Genomic DNA, 18,645 nt, shown 5'->3' with positions numbered 1-18,645 from the left:
TTTAGTTGAGTTTGAACCTCCCTTTCAAATGAACTGCTGCTTGCAGTCCGATTCCCTTACGAAGTTCGACGAGTGTGATGCCGAACGAATGTGAGTGAAACGGTCAATATAATTATGACGAGGCGTTTATTTGTCTACTGGGAATACCTGTAGCGAGGTATGGTCCGATGATTTCACGATGTTAGCCAAAAGTGACTAAGGTAAATCGCACATGAATCGCCAGACTTATCCCAGTTGCTAGTAGCATGAAGTGACTGAGAGTGTTGCCACTCCTCCCTAGACGGGGTGCTAGTCCATCGCAGGGTTACCCCTAGCGGCATATCGCTGGTAACCATTTGTACACTTGGCCCCAGTTTATCAATGGCCGGATAAGTTCATCCAGTGGATACGTCACTATCCAGAGTATAAAATATACTTTACGTTAAACGTTAGCGAAGGTTTTTGCATACACCTTTGCTTTGAAGTACTATAAGTGTTCATTTTCTCGGTTATGCGAGCAAATGCAGAATCTTTGCACAGATTGAAACTGTCTGATAGTGAGTTATCCACCCGATAAAGTTATCTGGTCTTTGAACTACTGGGGCCTGGGTGAAAAGAGACAGGGTGGAGAAACCATACCAGGCCAAGGAAATAACACGGCAACAAAGCCAGGCTTTGCATCCGCAAACCTGGGATCTGAAGTTTCCGCTCCAAATTGAGTGGAAATTCGAGTCTAAATGCTCATGCAAAGTTGGTGCATGGCGTTGTTCTTAAGGCGATTTCTACTGTTGTCCTGGAGCTCCCGTCTGAATTGTAGGGGTGGAGTGGGTGTGAATTCTCAGCTCAAGTCCCTTTGTAATGTAGTTCTCTCTCCAACAGTTGCTGTTTACCTCAAGAATAGACGACTGGGTTCTGGTGAGGGGAAGAGGTAGGTACTTGTAAAACACGGGCAGATCTTAAAACACCTTTCTGTCGTCAAAATTGAGATTATTTTTTTTGTCCAAAAAAAAAAGGTGTGCCTTTCCAATTGTTTTCCGACTCTGCATGATTTTGCTTTAACTTGCCTAAGTATCTTTTAAGGAATACTAAACATGTTTTGGTTTTGTTCTTGAAGCATTCAGCAAGCAGAAATGGCAGCTGCAAAAGACGCTTTGGCCTCTCGTAAGTATTGAATGTTAAAATGATGCATTTGCTGATAATTTGACGATAATCAAAAAAAAATCATAATCCTCTACAAAAAGAGGAGTCGAACCTTCGCCTTTGAGATTTCTACTGCGGATGTTCTGCCATTGAGCTACAGGGGAATCTTTGTTTACATTTTTTGTCTCATTAGCACAAGGCTATCGTTTTCTAATCAGTCAACCAAAAATATAGTACTGAATATTGAAAGTGCATTGCATAATGAGCGATCTCTGAAAAATTGAACCCGGTACAATGAGAGATTCTCTGGTGCATGCTCACGGTGTCGTCAAACCCTCAAATTTTGCAGAGAACCGCAAAAATATGTACTAAAATGCGTCCCGCATGTGCTGCAGCACGATTATTTTTCTTCTTTCAACCAAAGATTCCCCAGTAGCTTGACAGCCAAATATAATTATAATATTGATGATTAGTAAGGAAGGGAATATGATTATTATATTCCCTTCCTTCCTAATTATTATTATTATTATTATTATTATTATTATTATTATTATTATTATTATTATTTATTATTATTTATTATTATTTTTGTGTGTTTGAACTTAATATAAGACTTAGATGCAACTCAAGTCATTGATGTAAATAATATTGCATATTTATGTAAATTTGTCAATTTCTTAATTTATTACTATTAATTTAATTTTTATCTGTACTATCTATTTTGCCAGTTCACTTCTATACATATATGTTTATATTTTTGTTTTCCTTTCATTTAATTCCTGTGGTAGTGGCCATCTCGAAAGCATTTGCGACTATGGCCACTACGCTCTTTTCCACTTTGTCTCACTCAAGTATAATTAACCTGTTTCCTTCTTTCTTTTAATTGTTATGTCCGTTATTTATTTTCTGAAATAGTGCATAATAATAATAATAATAATAATAAATCTTATTGTTTTGTGGCGTTTTCGTTGCCGTCGTCATCATAAAGCAACCATATTTAACGTCGATAACTCGTAACAATAATTCAACTGACAAACCTGAGGTCGACGGTGCGCTCATTTTACTTGCCCCACTCCATCAGTGCTCCGTTTTACGGGTATTTAAAGCTACTTAAGCTACACAGAACGGACAGAAGTCGAAACAAGGATGTGAGATCCGGGAATCGAACTCAGGACCTCTTGCACCAAGGCCGCGCACCAACCGACTGTGCCATCCTCGCTCCTATGAGCTATAATTACAGCCATTAGTCATCAAAATTACAATTTCCTCGATTGTGATTGGTTTAAAAAACTCCTATTTTCCACTAATTCACTTGCCAAGTTGTTATCGGACAAGCCCGGGTTGCTCCAAGCATGCTTAGCGATAAATACCATGGCAACCTATAGGTTTTGATACCTGTTAACCAACGGTTAGCGCTGAACAATCTTCGAGCAACCGACCCCGGTTTGTTACTGGACAGTTTGTTATCGGACAGTTCAATAAGCCAATCACGTTCAAGTTGTATTTTAAATCAAACAATCACAACCTTGGTTTAAGGACGGTGCCTACTATTGTTATTGCACATACGTTCTGCGCATACGTTTTGCGCATCTCGACATACTCGGATTTCCTATCGGCAGCGCTTATTAATACAGGGATATTTTTGCGGGGTTCAAAACTATGCAGAGAAAGCAGAACTTAGCAAGTGCTCAGCAAGTGCTCTTGGTATCCAAAAAGGAAATTGGGGGTAACCATGCATTTTTCAGTGATAATTAAGCTTCAAATTGGCAAAGAACGCCATACATTGCTTTGTATTTTAAAGCCTTTTACAAATATTTTTGAGTAATGATCTTCGAAAAATGCGTGGTTACCCCCAATTTTCTTTTTGGATTTCAATAACACTTGTCAAGATCTGCGATTCCCGCATATTCAGTAAACCGCGCAAAAATACCTTTAAATTACTAGGCACCGTCCTTAAATCACCATAGAAACAGTGTAAGGCTTTCTTTCTTTCTTTAAGAGCGACAGTTAACAATTTACGCCTTCTTTGTCAGTCTTTTAATGCAAATTTTCCCTTTCTTTCATAACTTAGCTCTTCTTCTTTTCTCGGAACTTGTAATTTTACGATCAATTGGTAAGAGGACTTCGTGTCGTCCATTTCGGTCTGTAAACATACTCAGGATAGGCAAATGGGACTCCCGCTGCGCGGTCGTCCAATTTTGTGATCACTCGTATGATTACAGACCGAATTGGACTCCACTCAGTCCTATTACCAATACTTATGATTGCTTTACTTTTGAACAGACTATTTTCCAGAATTGGCGCGACAGAAGCGTCTTCTCGATAGAAAACATCAAGGACGGCGGCGAAATTACTGGAACAAGGTTCCACGCAGAGAATTTGAAAAGCAATATAAAAAAGATGAGGAATTTACTCCACAGTGGGAGGAAATGGAAACTTTCGAAACACAACAGAGCAATCGGGAAGAGAAAGGACGTGACGCTCTGGAAGAGCAAGCCGAGAAGATTTGCGATGCTTCCGAAAACTGGGAGCCGGGGAAAAATGATAATAGCGAAAGTTGGGAAGAGGAGTCGAATGGCTGGAAGGAAAATTGGGAAGAGGTTGAAACGAGAGGGAATTCGGAGGGAAAAGAGGGAACTGGGAGGGAAAATTGGGAAAATGAAAAATTGGAGGAAGAGCAGGTCCGTTCTGGAGAAATATGGAATACGGAAAATCGTAAGGTGACGGAAACTGGCAAAGAAGAAAAGTGCGTTGACAGAGAAAACTGGCAAGGTGACTTAAACGATGCAAAAGAAAACTGGGAGGAGGAAGGGATAACTATGATTGAAATAAGTGATGGGGAAGAGAAGACTGGAAGGGAAAATTGGGAAAATGAAGTAACAGTGCTAAAAGAAAACTGGGAAGAGGAGCTGATTGATGAAATACAAAACTAGAAAAAACGAGAAAAGCAGTGAACAGTATAAAGACAAGAAACAAACTCCCTTGATGTTCTTGTGCTAAAAGAAAAGAACAATTTCCAAGAAAGACGATTGAAATAAAATGAATAAACGCGTTCACTTTGGTCGAAGTTGATCTGTAGCGATAGTATCTCTTAATACTGAAATCATTCCCATTGAGCTTTTAGTTCTCAAAAAAAAAACCAATAGACTTTTTTCATTTACTTGCTATTTCTCAAATTCGAAGTATGCTGTTAAGGAAGAGATATTTTTAATAGAGAGCTTAAGGGCTAGTCTGAAGTGTCAGCCCGTCTCCTCGCCCAAACCCGCCACTTCAGACTACTTAAGGGCCCGCTGATGTATTTTTTGGGGTGCGTTGCTAAGGATGTAATGGTTAAGTAATTTGAGAGAAATTGGCATTATTTTGGTCATTTTTCAACTTTTGTAAGGCAATGACCCTAAATATGACGTCATCATGCCACGCCCATGGTCACGTGACCAATAAAAGATAACTCTAAATTTGTCTCCGTGCTTGGCAATTTGGGTATTTAATCGGTGGTTTGATAAGTTGTATTCGTTTTTGCATGCAGCCAAGCATGGTTTTATTTTTATTTTGAAAAATGTTCTTTTGAAAGACATAGAAATAAACGATACTGAAATACCCATAACTTTTTCAAAAAAGATGATTTGAAAAAGTCAATGCTTAGCTATATCCTGTATTTGGGGTTGAAACGTGCCATGTAAAAAAAAAATTAATTCAATTTAAAGACCACCGGAAATTTAGACGTCAGTTCGGTTACGCATGCGCAGTTGATCTGAGAACGAGCGCAAGGAAGGGCGAGGAAACACCTTCGATGGAAACAGCAGTTCGTGTGGTGACTTTTGCCTTGTGAGTGGATTTTCTTGTCAGCTCATGATATGATGACGTCAGTCACCGGAAGTAACATTTCACTTCCTTAGCAACGCGCGAAAAACCCGTCTGTGGGCCCTTAAGCACGCGACGTTTTTGTCAACACGGACGGCGACCGGAAGTGATTTTGCAAAGAAATTGACGTCACACGTCACAGATGTGGTGAAAAACAAAAACGCAAAAAGGTAAGTTCGTTTTAGGTGCAATAACTGTTTTTTTGGTTGATTTTTGTTTTCCCGCTAATGCTAGACAATCAATTTTCTAATTCCTATTATTTATGAAAGAAACTCTTCTTTGTCAGTTCTACCGGCTGATGAACAACAGCGCTGCAGACGCCGAGACTCAGTCTTGCCAAAAAACCAAGAGTCAGTCTCTTTTGAGAAAAAATTGTTTCCTTGATATATCCTTTTGTATGTGCTTGTGTTTTTTCTCTATGGTCTTAAATTTTAATGCGCTGACAATGCTAACACAACGTTTCCGGAAAGACCATTTTAAATTTTGAAAAATTTTAATGACCGTCAAATTTAAGTTCTTTTTTGGCAACCCCTCATTTTTATTTGTCATTTGCTTTCCTTTACAGGAATGTACCAAATGAATTGGACAAATTAGCAAACACAGACAGATCTGAACTTTGCTTTACATTCAGAATCATTTCAGGATTATCGATCGTAACTGGATTGAGAATTTCAAGCCGTGTTGTCTTCCAACAAAACAATAAGTTCATCCTCTGAAATCAATCTTTGATTGTAGCTCTGAAAAAGTATATCTCTTGTCTTTCTTAAAGAAGTCAAGATTCAGTATTAACAGAAACCCATAAGGGATGAAACGTGTAACGCGCGTTCACAGCTTCCGAATATTCAGTGCGAACTGATTGGTTGAATGTTTCAGTGCTAAGTACCATATTTGGAAACCCCTCGCTCTTGTTGTTCCAAATATGGTACTTATCAAATTGAATATTCAGAAGCTTGTTTCCCAGCACACAAGGGGCCGTTACACGTTTCAACTCTTATGGGTTTCTGGTATTAAGAAAGAAGAAAAAGAATCAAAACTGCTGTAAAATCACTGACGCGACCACAGGGCACCAAAACAAACGTTATAAACGTGTAGTAACAGTCAACGGAAAACCCACCAAATCGCTCCAATCCGTTATTTTCAGCCACAGAAATGACAATACACAACAACTGAGGTACATTTCCGTTTATTTTGAGCTTTAACATAGTCATTTCTCCATGTAAGTTTACGATATTAGGACACACTGTTTGTGTGTGCTCCCTGTGGTCAAGTCACAGACTCCTGTCTCGACCCAGTTTCACCTCGGCTACTTGGCGTCCGTGTTGACAAAAACGTCTCGCGCTTAGGCTCTCTAATGACACTTAACGATAATTTTATACTTATGTTATTTATTACCAAAGCAATTTGCAATTTAAAAAGTAACATATCAAAGAAAACGCATTCACGAAGATCTACCCTCTTGGTTTTGCTGGGATAGTGAAATAAAAGATGACGTTCACTGAGGACCGCGAATCCAGTGTGGTTTCTAACTCCCAAATGCTGCGGAGAGGGATTCCTTAGGAAACCAAGCTAGGCCGGGTCCTCTTCGCGGTCATGGTAAATGAGCTCGTAACATTCTGGTGCCCATGTGAGAAATACGTTGATGATTTGGCTGTGATGGAGATTGTCTCGCGGAGCTCTCCATCTCTGTGTTAAATCACATCGTAGATGACAGCCATTTTGTCCCCGTAAATAACAACATGAAGCTCAACCCGCGCAAATGCAAGACCGTGAATTTTGGCTTTCTTCAATACAATAGTTGCGTGCCGCGGCCCATTGCGGTGGGTGGATCCCAGATCGAGCAAGTATCATCCTTGAAATTGCTCGGTGTTTTCATGTCTGAGGATATTACCTGGGTTGCGCACTATGACTATGTAGTGAAGAACGCCAACAGGAGACTGTACGCCCCTAGACAGCTAAAAAAATGTGGTGCCCCGCCTTCAGATATAGATGTAGTCTGATAAGATTTGTTATTGAATATGCTGCTGTGGTGTACGCACAGCTTCCACAGTTTCTGTCTGCAGCCCTGGAAAATGTCCAGCGTAGGCCGTTGTCTATAATCTTGGCTGGTGTTCGGTATGAGGTGGCACTTGCTAGCGCAGGCCTTCCTACTCTTGCCGCGAGACGTGACTTATTGTGCACTCGCTTCACTGCGAACATTGAGCCAGACCATCCCTTGTACCCCCTAATAAACAGCAGATTAATAGATATACCTACCCATTGCTTGCTTAGATCTGGTAGTCAGCATCGTCTTCTCCCCACCAGGACTGATAGATTCAGCAAATTTGTAACAATCAAGTTTAAGCCTGGATAAATTTTATTGTTATGTGTACTGTATTGGTGTAAAAACGCACTCAACCTGTAATTCAGTTGCCAAGACTGCAATAGGTTTGAACAAACAATTTATTTCTTTATTTGTGTATTTTATTTATTTGATAGTTAATTATGTTGCTACCCAGAGCTACAGATCAATACTAATCAGGGCAACCGTCATGTATTCCCAGTAGTCTATAGAACCTACGACACATCGAGGGAACCTTTAACAAGCATTTTCAAAGGAATAATAATAATTGATTAACTTTATGTAAGTGTCAAGTCTTCTAGCGCTCGGGCATTAATTGGGGGAACTGAACACAGTTTCAAATCAGTTTTCCTCAAATCATATGATTAGTCATTTCCTCTCTATTTGCAGTGGCCAGATATGAAAATAGAGGCCACTGGAGGTTGTCTTCCACAAACACTTCATCACTGTGGTGGGGGAGGGGGAAGGGGGGAATCGACTCAGCTCAATTAATTGTTATCGCCCCCCCCCCCCCCCCTCTCGCAAATTCTCAACGATAAGTTGCTAAAAGGCGTACGAAGTGCACCTGTACCTTGAAAACTTGAGGCAATCATTGCGATCGCAAGTAGGCACATCAAGGGCAAAGATCCAAAAGAAGAACCCGTCACTCTTACATGACCATGAAACTTGAGACGAACCTAACATTTCTTATATATTTACTTTGAATTGCAGCTCTGCCAGCGACGCCAGGCGATAGTTGTTTCCCCCAGAATGCGTGTAGACGTAACGCTTTTATTTTGGTCACACAATGATCAGAAAATCACGTGATCACCTTTATAAATTGCTTTCTTTCCCTATTAGTTCGACTGTTTCTTCTTATACCCTCCAATTTTGTATTTCCGAAACTTACACGAACAATGTGTCCTTTGAAATTGGATAAACATAGGTTCACTGGACCCTAGATCCAGTTTTCTCCCCCGATTTCGTAAGGTGCGAATGCGTGTAGTTCGGCCTTGACTCTAAAATTAACAATTATTCCATGAGCGCGCGTTAGAGATGAGATGGTAAATAGCCAACGTGGCGCGTAGCGCATAGTTGGCTATAACCAGTCGTATATCCAACAAGCTTGAATGGAATAATTGTTTTATTATATTTTCATTAAATTCTGAACGTTTGTACGCTTAGAAATGAAAGCCAATCAGTTTCTAGCTTTCAACACTTGACGCAATCAGTTTCCAAATTAGGTCATACTGTATATGAGCTGATAACCGAGATTGAGTGAACCAACCCGAAAGCTAGGACCGCAATATCCGAGGTCGAAAATTTAATAATCACAGTTTGTATATACTAAGACAGTGGATAGCGTTGAACACGCGCCTTGATTGGCCACTCAAACTCCGGATATCCTATGCTAGTCACCTCCTAGCAGCTCGCGCTGATTTGCACCCAAAAATTTTGTATTCTTTGCAGGAATAAATGAGTTAAAATCCTCTTTTTGTGCTATATTATCTCACTGTTTTAGTGTATATTAAAACAACTATTCACCTCAGTGTAGGTGGCAACCCCGGGGGGGGGGGTTACTCGATGTATCCCTGGTTGGGGAGGTGCGGCGCGGCCCCTCATACCCTGACCCTGTTTAAATAAATCGATACCCTGATTAAGACAAAAAATGATAAATTCGATACCCTGTTCAAGACAAAAATCCCGAAAAACATACCCTGGCTGGCCGCACGTCCCCATTAAGCCCTTATAAGGGAGTACCCCCCCCCCCCGGGGTGGCAACCGGAAGAGAACATTTCGTGTGTCAGGGCAATGGTGTCTCCCAGATGTTTATACTAATCACCTCTAGTTGAGCACCGATCTACTGCAACTCTCTATCTGAAGGAGGAGGATCGAAGGGGGATGGTATTGGCCATTCCATAGTTTCTCTCTTAATGGCGCTGGCATGATCAGTTGAGGGTTGCCCTTTTTGTTTGTGACGTGGCCTTTGCGCAATCTGATGTTATAGCTCATTCTAGAATGACTTGCGACACATATGAGATAGGTGACCTGTCCCTGAGGCTCATTGTGTTTTAGCTACGGCGCACTGACGAGGGCCAACAAGAGTCTAATTTGAACGCTGATCATGCTAGGTTTGGCCGACAGTAGTTCCATTTTGAAGAGAATGGCTTCGTAAACGTTGTTTGATTTGTCCGAACAGTCGTGTGTTTATGCTTATCACTGTTTGTTTTGATCCAACGTAATGCATTGATCGTTACACGGCCGCTGGCAAAAACCGGATCGGATAGGATCGAACCGGATCGGATTGGACCGGATCGGACCGGACCGGACCGGATCGGATCGGATGACAGGAAAAGTCAAATTCTATGCCTTTCTCTCTTGTGTAGTCGTCTCCTCATTTATTGAGACTCGTCGAAATGTTTTTTTTTCCAGAGGTGATTACAGATTCCGAAGCGGAATTATGAAAGATACGATGTGACGAATTGACGTCAATAAGCGAATTGACTGCGTGCGCGACGGTCTTCTTCTTCAAACATGAAAACAATTTTTTACTTCACCCCAGTCCCTGATAATTGCACAATAGCCTGATTTAGCAACAGAAAGGGAACGTCAGTTGACGAAAGGAGAGCCCGCAGAATAGTTGGGATTCTACTCTAAGGCCCGGTTCAGACGCCGATCTTTTCATGAGCCGAAATCAATTTAGAACGACTATTTCAATTTGGAACGGCTCACCCGTTCTTCCCGCCTGGCTTAGCCGGGAATTTCGCCTTTGGAACACCTTTGGAACGGCTTTGATTCAGACGTCGTACTTTTCATGTGCCGATCCTAATGCATAAATTATTATAATGTATTTCGCAAGCAGTTTACCTCAGAGAGCATGCGTACTGGAGCTTGTATACGTCAAATGGCTACGTGGAGAGCTACTTATGCAAACATAAAATGCAATGCGGTCTACATCCTTTTTCTTCGAATTACCGCTTTCTTCCACATGGCACGTAAATATCGATTTGGGCGACGGATGTGTAGGTTAGCAGCATCCGCCATGTTTATTTACTACTCTTGAAAACTGCTGACCATTTGCACTGCTTTTACTGGAACAGTATTAGGAACGGCCAAAAACGGCGTCTGAATCAACAGGCGTACTTTTTGTCAATTTGGGTCGGTCCAAATTCGAATTGAGTTCGGCTCATGAAAAGATCGGCGTCTGAACCGGGCCTAATATGGCCTAATATTGATATTTTTGCTGCGCGCGCCATGGTCAACTGACATTCCCGTTCTGTTGCTAAATCAGGCTTTTGTGCAACTAGAAGGGACTGGGGTAAAGCAAGCCAAAATACGCAGTCAATTCGTCAAATGGTATCTTTCATAATTCCACTTCGGAATCTGTAATCACCTTTGGAAAAAAAACATTTGGACGAATCTCAATAAATGAGGAGACGTCTACACAGGAGGGAAAGGAACACAATTTGAGCACGTCGTCTGTTGTTATAGATCCGGTCCGAGTTTTAATTTGTCAATCCGATCCGATCCGATCCGATCGATCCGATCCGATCCGATCTGATTCGATCCGGTCCGGTCCGATCTGATCCGATCCATATCATAGTTGCCAACGGCCTCGTTACACGGCATTGCAGTCTTTAGTGTTGAATGTTTATATTTAGTTGTTAAATACTTAATTTGCAATCTTTTTGACTAAATATACGAGATGATCGCCAGATCTTGACATAGGAGTTGGTCTGTAAAAACAACGTATCTTTTAATTTACCCTCGCGCTTCGACGAGGCTAGTCTGAAATTCCCTAACCAAAGGGGGCGCCTCTAAGGTTGGGGAGGAGACAAGGGAGGAGACCACTACATGCATGAGGTGGTGCTAGTGCCATTTATTTACCGAGAAGAACTATGGGATTGGACTTGGTGAAAAACATGGCGGACGATTTGTACATGTTTCTCTAGTCATAACCAAGTGTTATTTGGGATCTTATCAAGTTCAACATCATCACATTATCTTTTTGGGGCTTTTAAGAAAACCTGAAATATTCCTCATACCTCCAAGGCTACAGCAAACTCCTCGTAACCAACAAAAATCCGAGTTCACTTAAAATTCTCGATGTGACAATAATTGTATTGGCGTTGTGCAAGGACTGCAAGTAACCCTCTCAGGCAGCGAGTCCTTTTAAGGTACTCGGAGGGTAGCAAGCAACAAGAAGCCATTGTCGACAACTTTTCAGCCGTGTGGATCATACGAGAAAGATAAAGTGATCTTCTTAATTTCTGTTCTTTTGACCCGAACTCTTTTCACGTCGATACATGTCGTGCAGAGTTTCTTGTCTGAAACTCTTCATTTGGTGGTTTACTCTCACAAGAAAATGCCGGCTTGTCCTCATTTAATTTCTGTAGAAGACGTTAATCTAGAAGAGATCAGGAGGAAAATGGCTGAAGTGAGTATAACTGAAAGATTACTTCCTTTTGAAATGATTATTTATGCTTTGTCATGGTAGATTTAAATATCGAATTTTTTTTTTTAATTTTACTGCTCTGGCTAATTTATTTCGTGCAGCTCTTCGGTGGAGTGACTAAGCCCTCCTCTAAAGAACCTGAGCTTTGTCTTGCATGAGCTTTTCTACTGCATGAAGAAATTCTGTTTGCAGTTAATGTTTTTCTTTTTTACGCATGTAGCATTGTTAGCATAACTAGTGTTTTGTTAAAGGCTTTTCTCATTATCCCTGTTTCAGCTCAAGGTTAAACAACTGCAGAATACCTTATCACAAATTGGCATAATTTGATTAATAATTTGATTGGCTTAATTAAATGGTTTATTCTTAAAATGATGCTGCCAACAAACTAAAAGGAAGTAATTGGGGGATGTTATTCACATTTCCTTGACTAATCATTAGTTGGGAAATGTTTGGCTTTATGAGTAACTGCCTTGAAATTGTTATAGAATGTGGCACATACATGTTTACTGCTTCCTTTTGAAGATTTGAGTGATTTCTTCTTAGGGAAACTGTGATCATTGTGAAAGATCTGGGTCGGATCTCTGGGTTTGTTTGCAGGTCAGTGGTAAACTGTTATTATGGGTATCTAACATTATACGTAGTTTAGCATAGGGCATACAATGTAACTATATAATAAAACACAAATGATCTGGCCCGGGTTGCTCGAAGCATGGTTAGCACTAACCAGCGTTAAATACCATGGAAACCTGTTGGTTTTGATACCTCTTAACCAACGGTTAGCACTAACCGGGCTTCAAGCAACTGGCTCCTGTATTTTAAGCACTTGTAACATTTTGGGTTTTTAAATTTTTTTTATCCAGAGGTGTTGTTCATTTGTGGGATGTGGAAGATTTGCAAACAATCACATTGAGCTTCATTGTCAGGTAGCACTTTAAGACCATATTTCATTGTTGTTATCAGCAGTTGCATTGCTACACATAATAAACATAATGTAACTCTTTAAGGTGTTTTATAATGTAATGTCTCAGTAGTCGCTTCTGCTCTCTTGGAATATTCATCAACTAAAGGATAAGTGGGTTTTTTCCAAGAAAATACCAGTGACAAGTGGGATATGCCATGCTACACCGCACCAAATCATTGCAAATACATTTATAGTAGCAACACAGTCAAACTGGCGGTTTTTAGAAGGTTCCAATGGAATACTCATAATTACTAAACTTTTGACCTAGGATAATGTGTTTCTAGCTTTCTGATTGGTCCACTCAGTCTCGGTTATTAGCTGATATACCGTATGACCAGAAGCTCACGTCCCTGAAGCATTTAACTCTAGTTCAGAGCTTGGGTTTTTTGAGTATAAAAATTGCCTTCTTTGGATGTAGCATAGCTCATGCTTTTTCCCATACATGCACCTTTGATCTTATTTTGTCCATTTTGGGTATAAAATTGGTGTTCTAAATTCCCTAGCAACAAACATTTCACCTAAAAACGCCCTATATTTTGTCTTTAAACACTAAGCCTTATATCTCCAAAACTAACTCTTTGACTCCCATTTTTTTATTGCTGGAAATTGATTAGCAAGCTATGATAAAACTCTCTACAGGGTGAAAAAATTTGCTGGAGTGCATTCGGAGTGACCTTAAAATTTCCAATAATTGTAAAGGTGGCTATGGATACAGTCCACAGAATGTTTTAAACTTTGCAAGAAGCTTTATCTTAGCCTGCTTATCACCTTCCAGCAATAAAAATTGGGTTTCACCAAGTTTGTATTTTTGTGTAACTGTTTTATTGTAAGTATTGAAATTGTTTTGAGCCTCCTTAATCTAACCTATCAGGTTCTTTAAGAGTATATTCAATTGATGATACTTGACACTCTTTTCAAGCATAAGTTTTTCTTTCATTTGTCAGGAAGCAAATCATCACTTATGTTTGCACTTGAAAGATTTCCGCATGTGGTGTTTTAGCTGCCGGGGAGAGGTGTCTCAGACATCTGATGACTCACCAAGAGCAGGCAGCAGTGATACTACCAGTCCATCCAGGACACAGGTAATGTAACTGTTTTTTTTTTAGCTCGAAACCAATATCATCAATCACAGTCTTCCCATCCAGCAACATCTCATTTAACTAGATACGCGTAGACCAATAACTTCAGCTTCCTACCGACCAATTGGGTCTAGGACCAGAATTCTAATATGGTTCACTTATTATTAGTTCACTACACAAAAAACTTGACTCTGAGGATTTTATTCTTTTATAATAATAATAATAATAATAATAATAATAATAATAATAATAATAATCATAATCATAATCATAATCATAATAATAATAATAATAATAAATATATTTTTATTATTGGTTATTATTCATTGATTTCATAGGGATAAAAAGTCCTTAGTTGAAAATTAAATTTTTGTTTGAGATTTGTGTGCCTTTGTGTTGTTACATTGGTGTAGTAAAAGGTCACAAATTGTCATGTCATGAGAGGGGTAGTTAGGCCACAAATTACATGTACCATGTTATGGGAGGAGTTGTTAGGAAGATTGAAATGGCATGCAATTGATAAAATATATATATGATAATGTAAACAAAACGCTTAAACTTGCATTTTCTAAATTATGGCCAAGCTAAAGAAATATTTGCAAGCTGCAAAACAATAATTGGGATTAAAAAGTCATGATTTAGGACAATGGAACCTCAAAACAAAACTGGTTTGAACAGTTTCAAATCAAGAATAATTTACCTGAGCACAACATAAAAATATGTTTCATAATGCTTTTGTCCCTTAGGCACATGAGGTTCTTGATATTGAAGATGCCTTGGAAGTAGAGAAAGGCTTAAAACCTAGAGGTACGTGTATGAAAACTTGTATTGAAAAGCTTGTTTTAGACCTCATTTTGGTTTTTACCAAAGAGAAATATTATGACAGACTTAACTATTAGTCTAAGAGTGTAATGTGAAGTGCTAATTTTCTACCCATATAGACCATGTGAGTGTTAGCCCTACTAATGGAATTGGGCCCACACAAGGACAGAGAAAAACTCTAACCAGGGTGGGAACTGAACCTTCATATTACACTCTAATAGTTAAGTCTGTTCACATATAAGTGCTACATGACCAACGCTTGCAAAAACTTAACCCCTCCTTGTACTTGTATAAATTCATAGCTGTGACATTGACATCTTAACATGGCTTCTGATAGGATGCGGAAAAAAATTAAAGATTACACGGAAATTTTTGGCCATATTATGCAGAAACATGCGTTGATTATGCGGAAATTACACCGGATTATGCGGAAATTTAAACAAGTTATAAAACTAATAATTAGGCCCGTCCAATGTATTTACATGCTTACGGTAAATCCGTAATTGAGATTGCAACCAATACAATCGCATTTGTGATTTTTGCCCTTTGTGATTAAAATACATGGAGGAGTCACCAATTTGCGACCAGCTTTCACCGTTGAAATAAAAGGGTTAGCAGTTGGGATTTTGCCACAACTTTTGGTAAAATAAAGAAAGCGATAAAAAATTATTTTGTTTCTCGTCATGAATTTTGTTTCAATTTGGAGATAATGGAGCAAAATTGTAATACCTTTGGAGCGCGATCCATTCCCTCGATCATTGACTTAGGGTGCGTTCGATTGACCCTATTCTGGAATAAGAATACGTGGAGTGATGATTTAAAACGGTACGTCTGGAGTTTTGAAGCAACAAGGATGATAAAGATATGTTTAAAATAGCATTTTAGCAGGTGTTTGACGATTTTAATGTGAATCTCCGTAAAAACGAACGATTTCTAACTTCTATTCCATGTATTCCTATTCCGGAATATGGCCAATCGAACGCACCCTTAGTTTCTTATCAGTCACGTCATTTGCTGAAGTGTAACTGTTTCTCGTCCAATGGGAAGCATTGTAGGAACAAAAACTAGTGTCCAGGCTCATTGGCGAAAAAATGCACGGAAACTGCTTACGATCTTTCTTACGAACTTTCATCTTGTGAACGAAATGGTGTGTTTTCTTCAATGTTCAGGAAAATAAGCGTTTCAAAACAGTCAATTTCTTTGGCTTTTATGTTTTTGAGGATGTTAAGGAGCTGCTTTATCACTAATATCAGGTGTTTCTTCTGTTTTTTGCGGAAAATATCGGAATTATGCGGAGAATATCGGAATTATGTGGAAGATGCCGATTTCAGTGAATAATTATTATGCGGATCCGCATCGCCGCATCTTTTCAGATGCCATGTCTTAAATTCCCACGACCTGCTCCCGTCTGGCCTTGTGGCTCGGTCGGTGGGGTGGTTGTGATCTGACCCCAGGGTTGTTGGTTCAGTTCCCACCCCGGTCAGAGTTTTTCTCTGTACTTGTGTGGGCCCAATTCCATTAGTAGGGTTAACGCTCACATGGTCTATGTGGGTAGAAAATTAGCACTTCACAATTACATGTACACTCTATAATAGTTAAGTCTGTTGCTACACGGCCAACGTTTGCAAAAAGGTAACCCCTCCTTGTACTTGTAGAAATATTATGAGTTTGTGGCCTGCATTGAAGATAGTAACGACTGGTGTATGGATTGGCTGAGGTCGTCATGAGGAGATGTGCCAAGCTTGATATCTGTGTGGCAGGTTGTGATGACTAGCACTTACGGTGTCTGGCTCAGCTGATGCAGCTGCAAGGATTGTGATGATTCCAGAGCAAGACTCGCTGCTCTTTCTGCATACATGTATAATGAACAAGCTCATAAAGGTTAACTTCGTTATTTCAGGGCTATGTGGGCTTGCAAACATTGGAAATACGTGCTATATGAATGCAGCTCTACAGGCTTTGTCCAATTGGTAAGGAATTTAATGTAACAGGGCATATTAGACTATAGTATGACCAGCTAATGTGCTCTCCAGCTGCACTTGATTAACAAAACATAACAATATAACATGTGTAATGTAACACTAGCCATGTTTTCCCTATCTATACGTTATCCAATTTTAATATTTTGGCATCTTGCTTATGATGGTTGGTTTTCAAGTGTCTTAACCTTTGTTAAGGCTTAGGTAAACCCAATCATGCATATTTTGCATTTCACACAGCAATATAATGTATTAGATTGTCATTCTGTAGGTGTAATCCAAAACAAGTGATTAAAATTATTTTCATTACTCGTTTTTGGATTATCTTTTATCCATATGTAAAATTAATGTCTTTAGTGTGTCACATAGAGCAAAGCCCTACTGGTTAGATTTATTCGATATTAATGGGATAGTGTGTAAGAATAAGTTATTATGTGGGTTATATTTTGATTATACATGTACATGTATTGTGTCAGTCCACCTCTCACGCAGTACTTCTTGGAGTGCAGCAGTTTTGCCAAGGAAGTTAAGACCACTGCAGTCTGCAGGAACTACTCAGTTCTGATCAATGAGCTCTGGTCAAGAAAAAGGTATGGTACAGTGCATTATAACCATACATGTATTTGAGTTACTGTGATAATGGCACTGGTGTATTTATAAGAGCATCACAAAAGACCAGTTGGACAAATATTAAGTCTGTAGAAACAAGTCTTACAATATTGAAAGTGCATCTTCACCCACTCACCCATCTTTGTGCACTGTAGCACCACTGACTGTTTCTTCAGAAACTAGCATGATTAGCTGCAAGATCCATCTTGCATTTATGATAAAATTAATCATTAATTTTATAATGAACAAACTAAACAGACACACCATAGAACAAATGAAGGGCTCTAAGCCAAAAGCATCCTTAAATAATTAATTACAATAATGAGTTTGTTTTGTTAAATCATGTCCAGATTTCACACAAGGAATAATATTGAAGTCATGTGAAGACTTACAGTACCTATGTTTTTTTAAAAAATGTAACTTTTTTAAGACCAAAAATGTAGGGAGGGGAATGAGTTTGTTTTCCTCTCTTTCTCCATCCTATTGCTGTAATTTTGAGCATAATATGTATGTGTAATCAAATGGCGACGAGTGAAATTAGGAAATAATTTCACGCATGTTTTGTCGAAATTCTGATAATTTCCCGAGCCTTTAGGCAAGGGAAATTATCAGAATTTTGACAACACGCAAGTGGAATTATTTCCTAATTTCATGAGAAAACCATTTGATTACCTTTTAATGTTGTGGGTGACAAATTACGCTCACAACCGTAATTGTTTTTACTGGTTTATTGTACCGAAAACCGAGAACATTAAGAAGAATACAGTTTTCGTTTAAAGCATACATTTTTGCTAAAGTTCGTAATTTTCTGAGTTTCTTCACAAAAAATACCTTTCGAATTCTTCATGCCTTTTAATTCCGTAACTTCTTCGATGGTCACTGTCTTAAATCTCGACGCCATCTTGGCTCTGATCGAGATACGAGAGATGTTACCATGGCAATTTTGTAATTTCACATGTGAAGTTATAAATTAACGCTGAAATTTCGCGCCAAAATTAAGGAGTAATTTGTCACCCATGATATTAGGACCATAACATACAGTACATGTAAGTCCAGTTGATTTGGCAGAAATTGGTGGAATTGTGCAGAATGACCATAAACTTTGCTAAAGCCTAGTAAGGCTAACAGTGACTTCAAGGAGATAAAAAAAAGTCTTTACCTTGAATATTGAATAAAAGTGGCCATGGTCAACTTCACTTGCAGTGTGAAATTCTCATGAACATTTTCTCAGGACTAATTATATATTATTCTTATTCATTTTCAGACCAAAGTATGTTGTCCCTTCTCAACTTCTGCGTAGTGTACGACTGGTTAATTCACAATTCAGAGGTTATGGGCAACAGGTGAGCTGATTTTAAGTTTGGTTTTTTGAGATAACTAACATCCAGTGTGTGGCTGTACTCGATGGGAGTATTTACATCAGATCGGGATGAACTCAGACT

General features: G+C 39.2%; 2 protein-coding genes across 3 annotated transcripts in view; both read left to right on the top strand.

Moving 5' to 3' along the window:
• The window catches only part of LOC138030251 (ribonuclease 3-like), a 37,938-nt gene extending 33,767 nt beyond the window's left edge, over window positions 1-4,171 (top strand). The window contains exons 36-38 of the mRNA XM_068878154.1: window positions 859-907; window positions 1,094-1,140; window positions 3,403-4,171. Of these exons, the coding sequence (XP_068734255.1) occupies window positions 859-907; window positions 1,094-1,140; window positions 3,403-4,052 (746 nt within the window). The 3' untranslated portion in view covers window positions 4,053-4,171. The remainder of the gene's footprint in view (window positions 1-858; window positions 908-1,093; window positions 1,141-3,402) is intronic.
• A 7,020-nt stretch (window positions 4,172-11,191) lies between these two features.
• The window catches only part of LOC138030239 (ubiquitin carboxyl-terminal hydrolase 20-like), a 30,774-nt gene continuing 23,320 nt past the window's right edge, over window positions 11,192-18,645 (top strand). Inside the window, exons 1-8 of one of the 2 annotated variants that reach the window (XM_068878144.1) lie at window positions 11,192-11,735; window positions 12,297-12,350; window positions 12,614-12,676; window positions 13,659-13,796; window positions 14,540-14,600; window positions 16,516-16,585; window positions 17,071-17,184; window positions 18,468-18,546. In XM_068878144.1, the coding sequence (XP_068734245.1) occupies window positions 11,664-11,735; window positions 12,297-12,350; window positions 12,614-12,676; window positions 13,659-13,796; window positions 14,540-14,600; window positions 16,516-16,585; window positions 17,071-17,184; window positions 18,468-18,546 (651 nt within the window). In that variant the 5' untranslated portion in view covers window positions 11,192-11,663. The remainder of the gene's footprint in view (window positions 11,736-12,296; window positions 12,351-12,613; window positions 12,677-13,658; window positions 13,797-14,539; window positions 14,601-16,515; window positions 16,586-17,070; window positions 17,185-18,467; window positions 18,547-18,645) is intronic. The other variant, XM_068878135.1, reaches the window with a different exon arrangement.

Source organism: Montipora capricornis, chromosome 2 (assembly GCF_036669925.1).
Source record: "Montipora capricornis isolate CH-2021 chromosome 2, ASM3666992v2, whole genome shotgun sequence".
Classification (NCBI taxonomy): domain Eukaryota; kingdom Metazoa; phylum Cnidaria; class Anthozoa; order Scleractinia; family Acroporidae; genus Montipora; species Montipora capricornis.
Note: the sequence above shows the minus strand (reverse complement) of the source record. Positions and strands in the feature narration are given on the sequence as shown.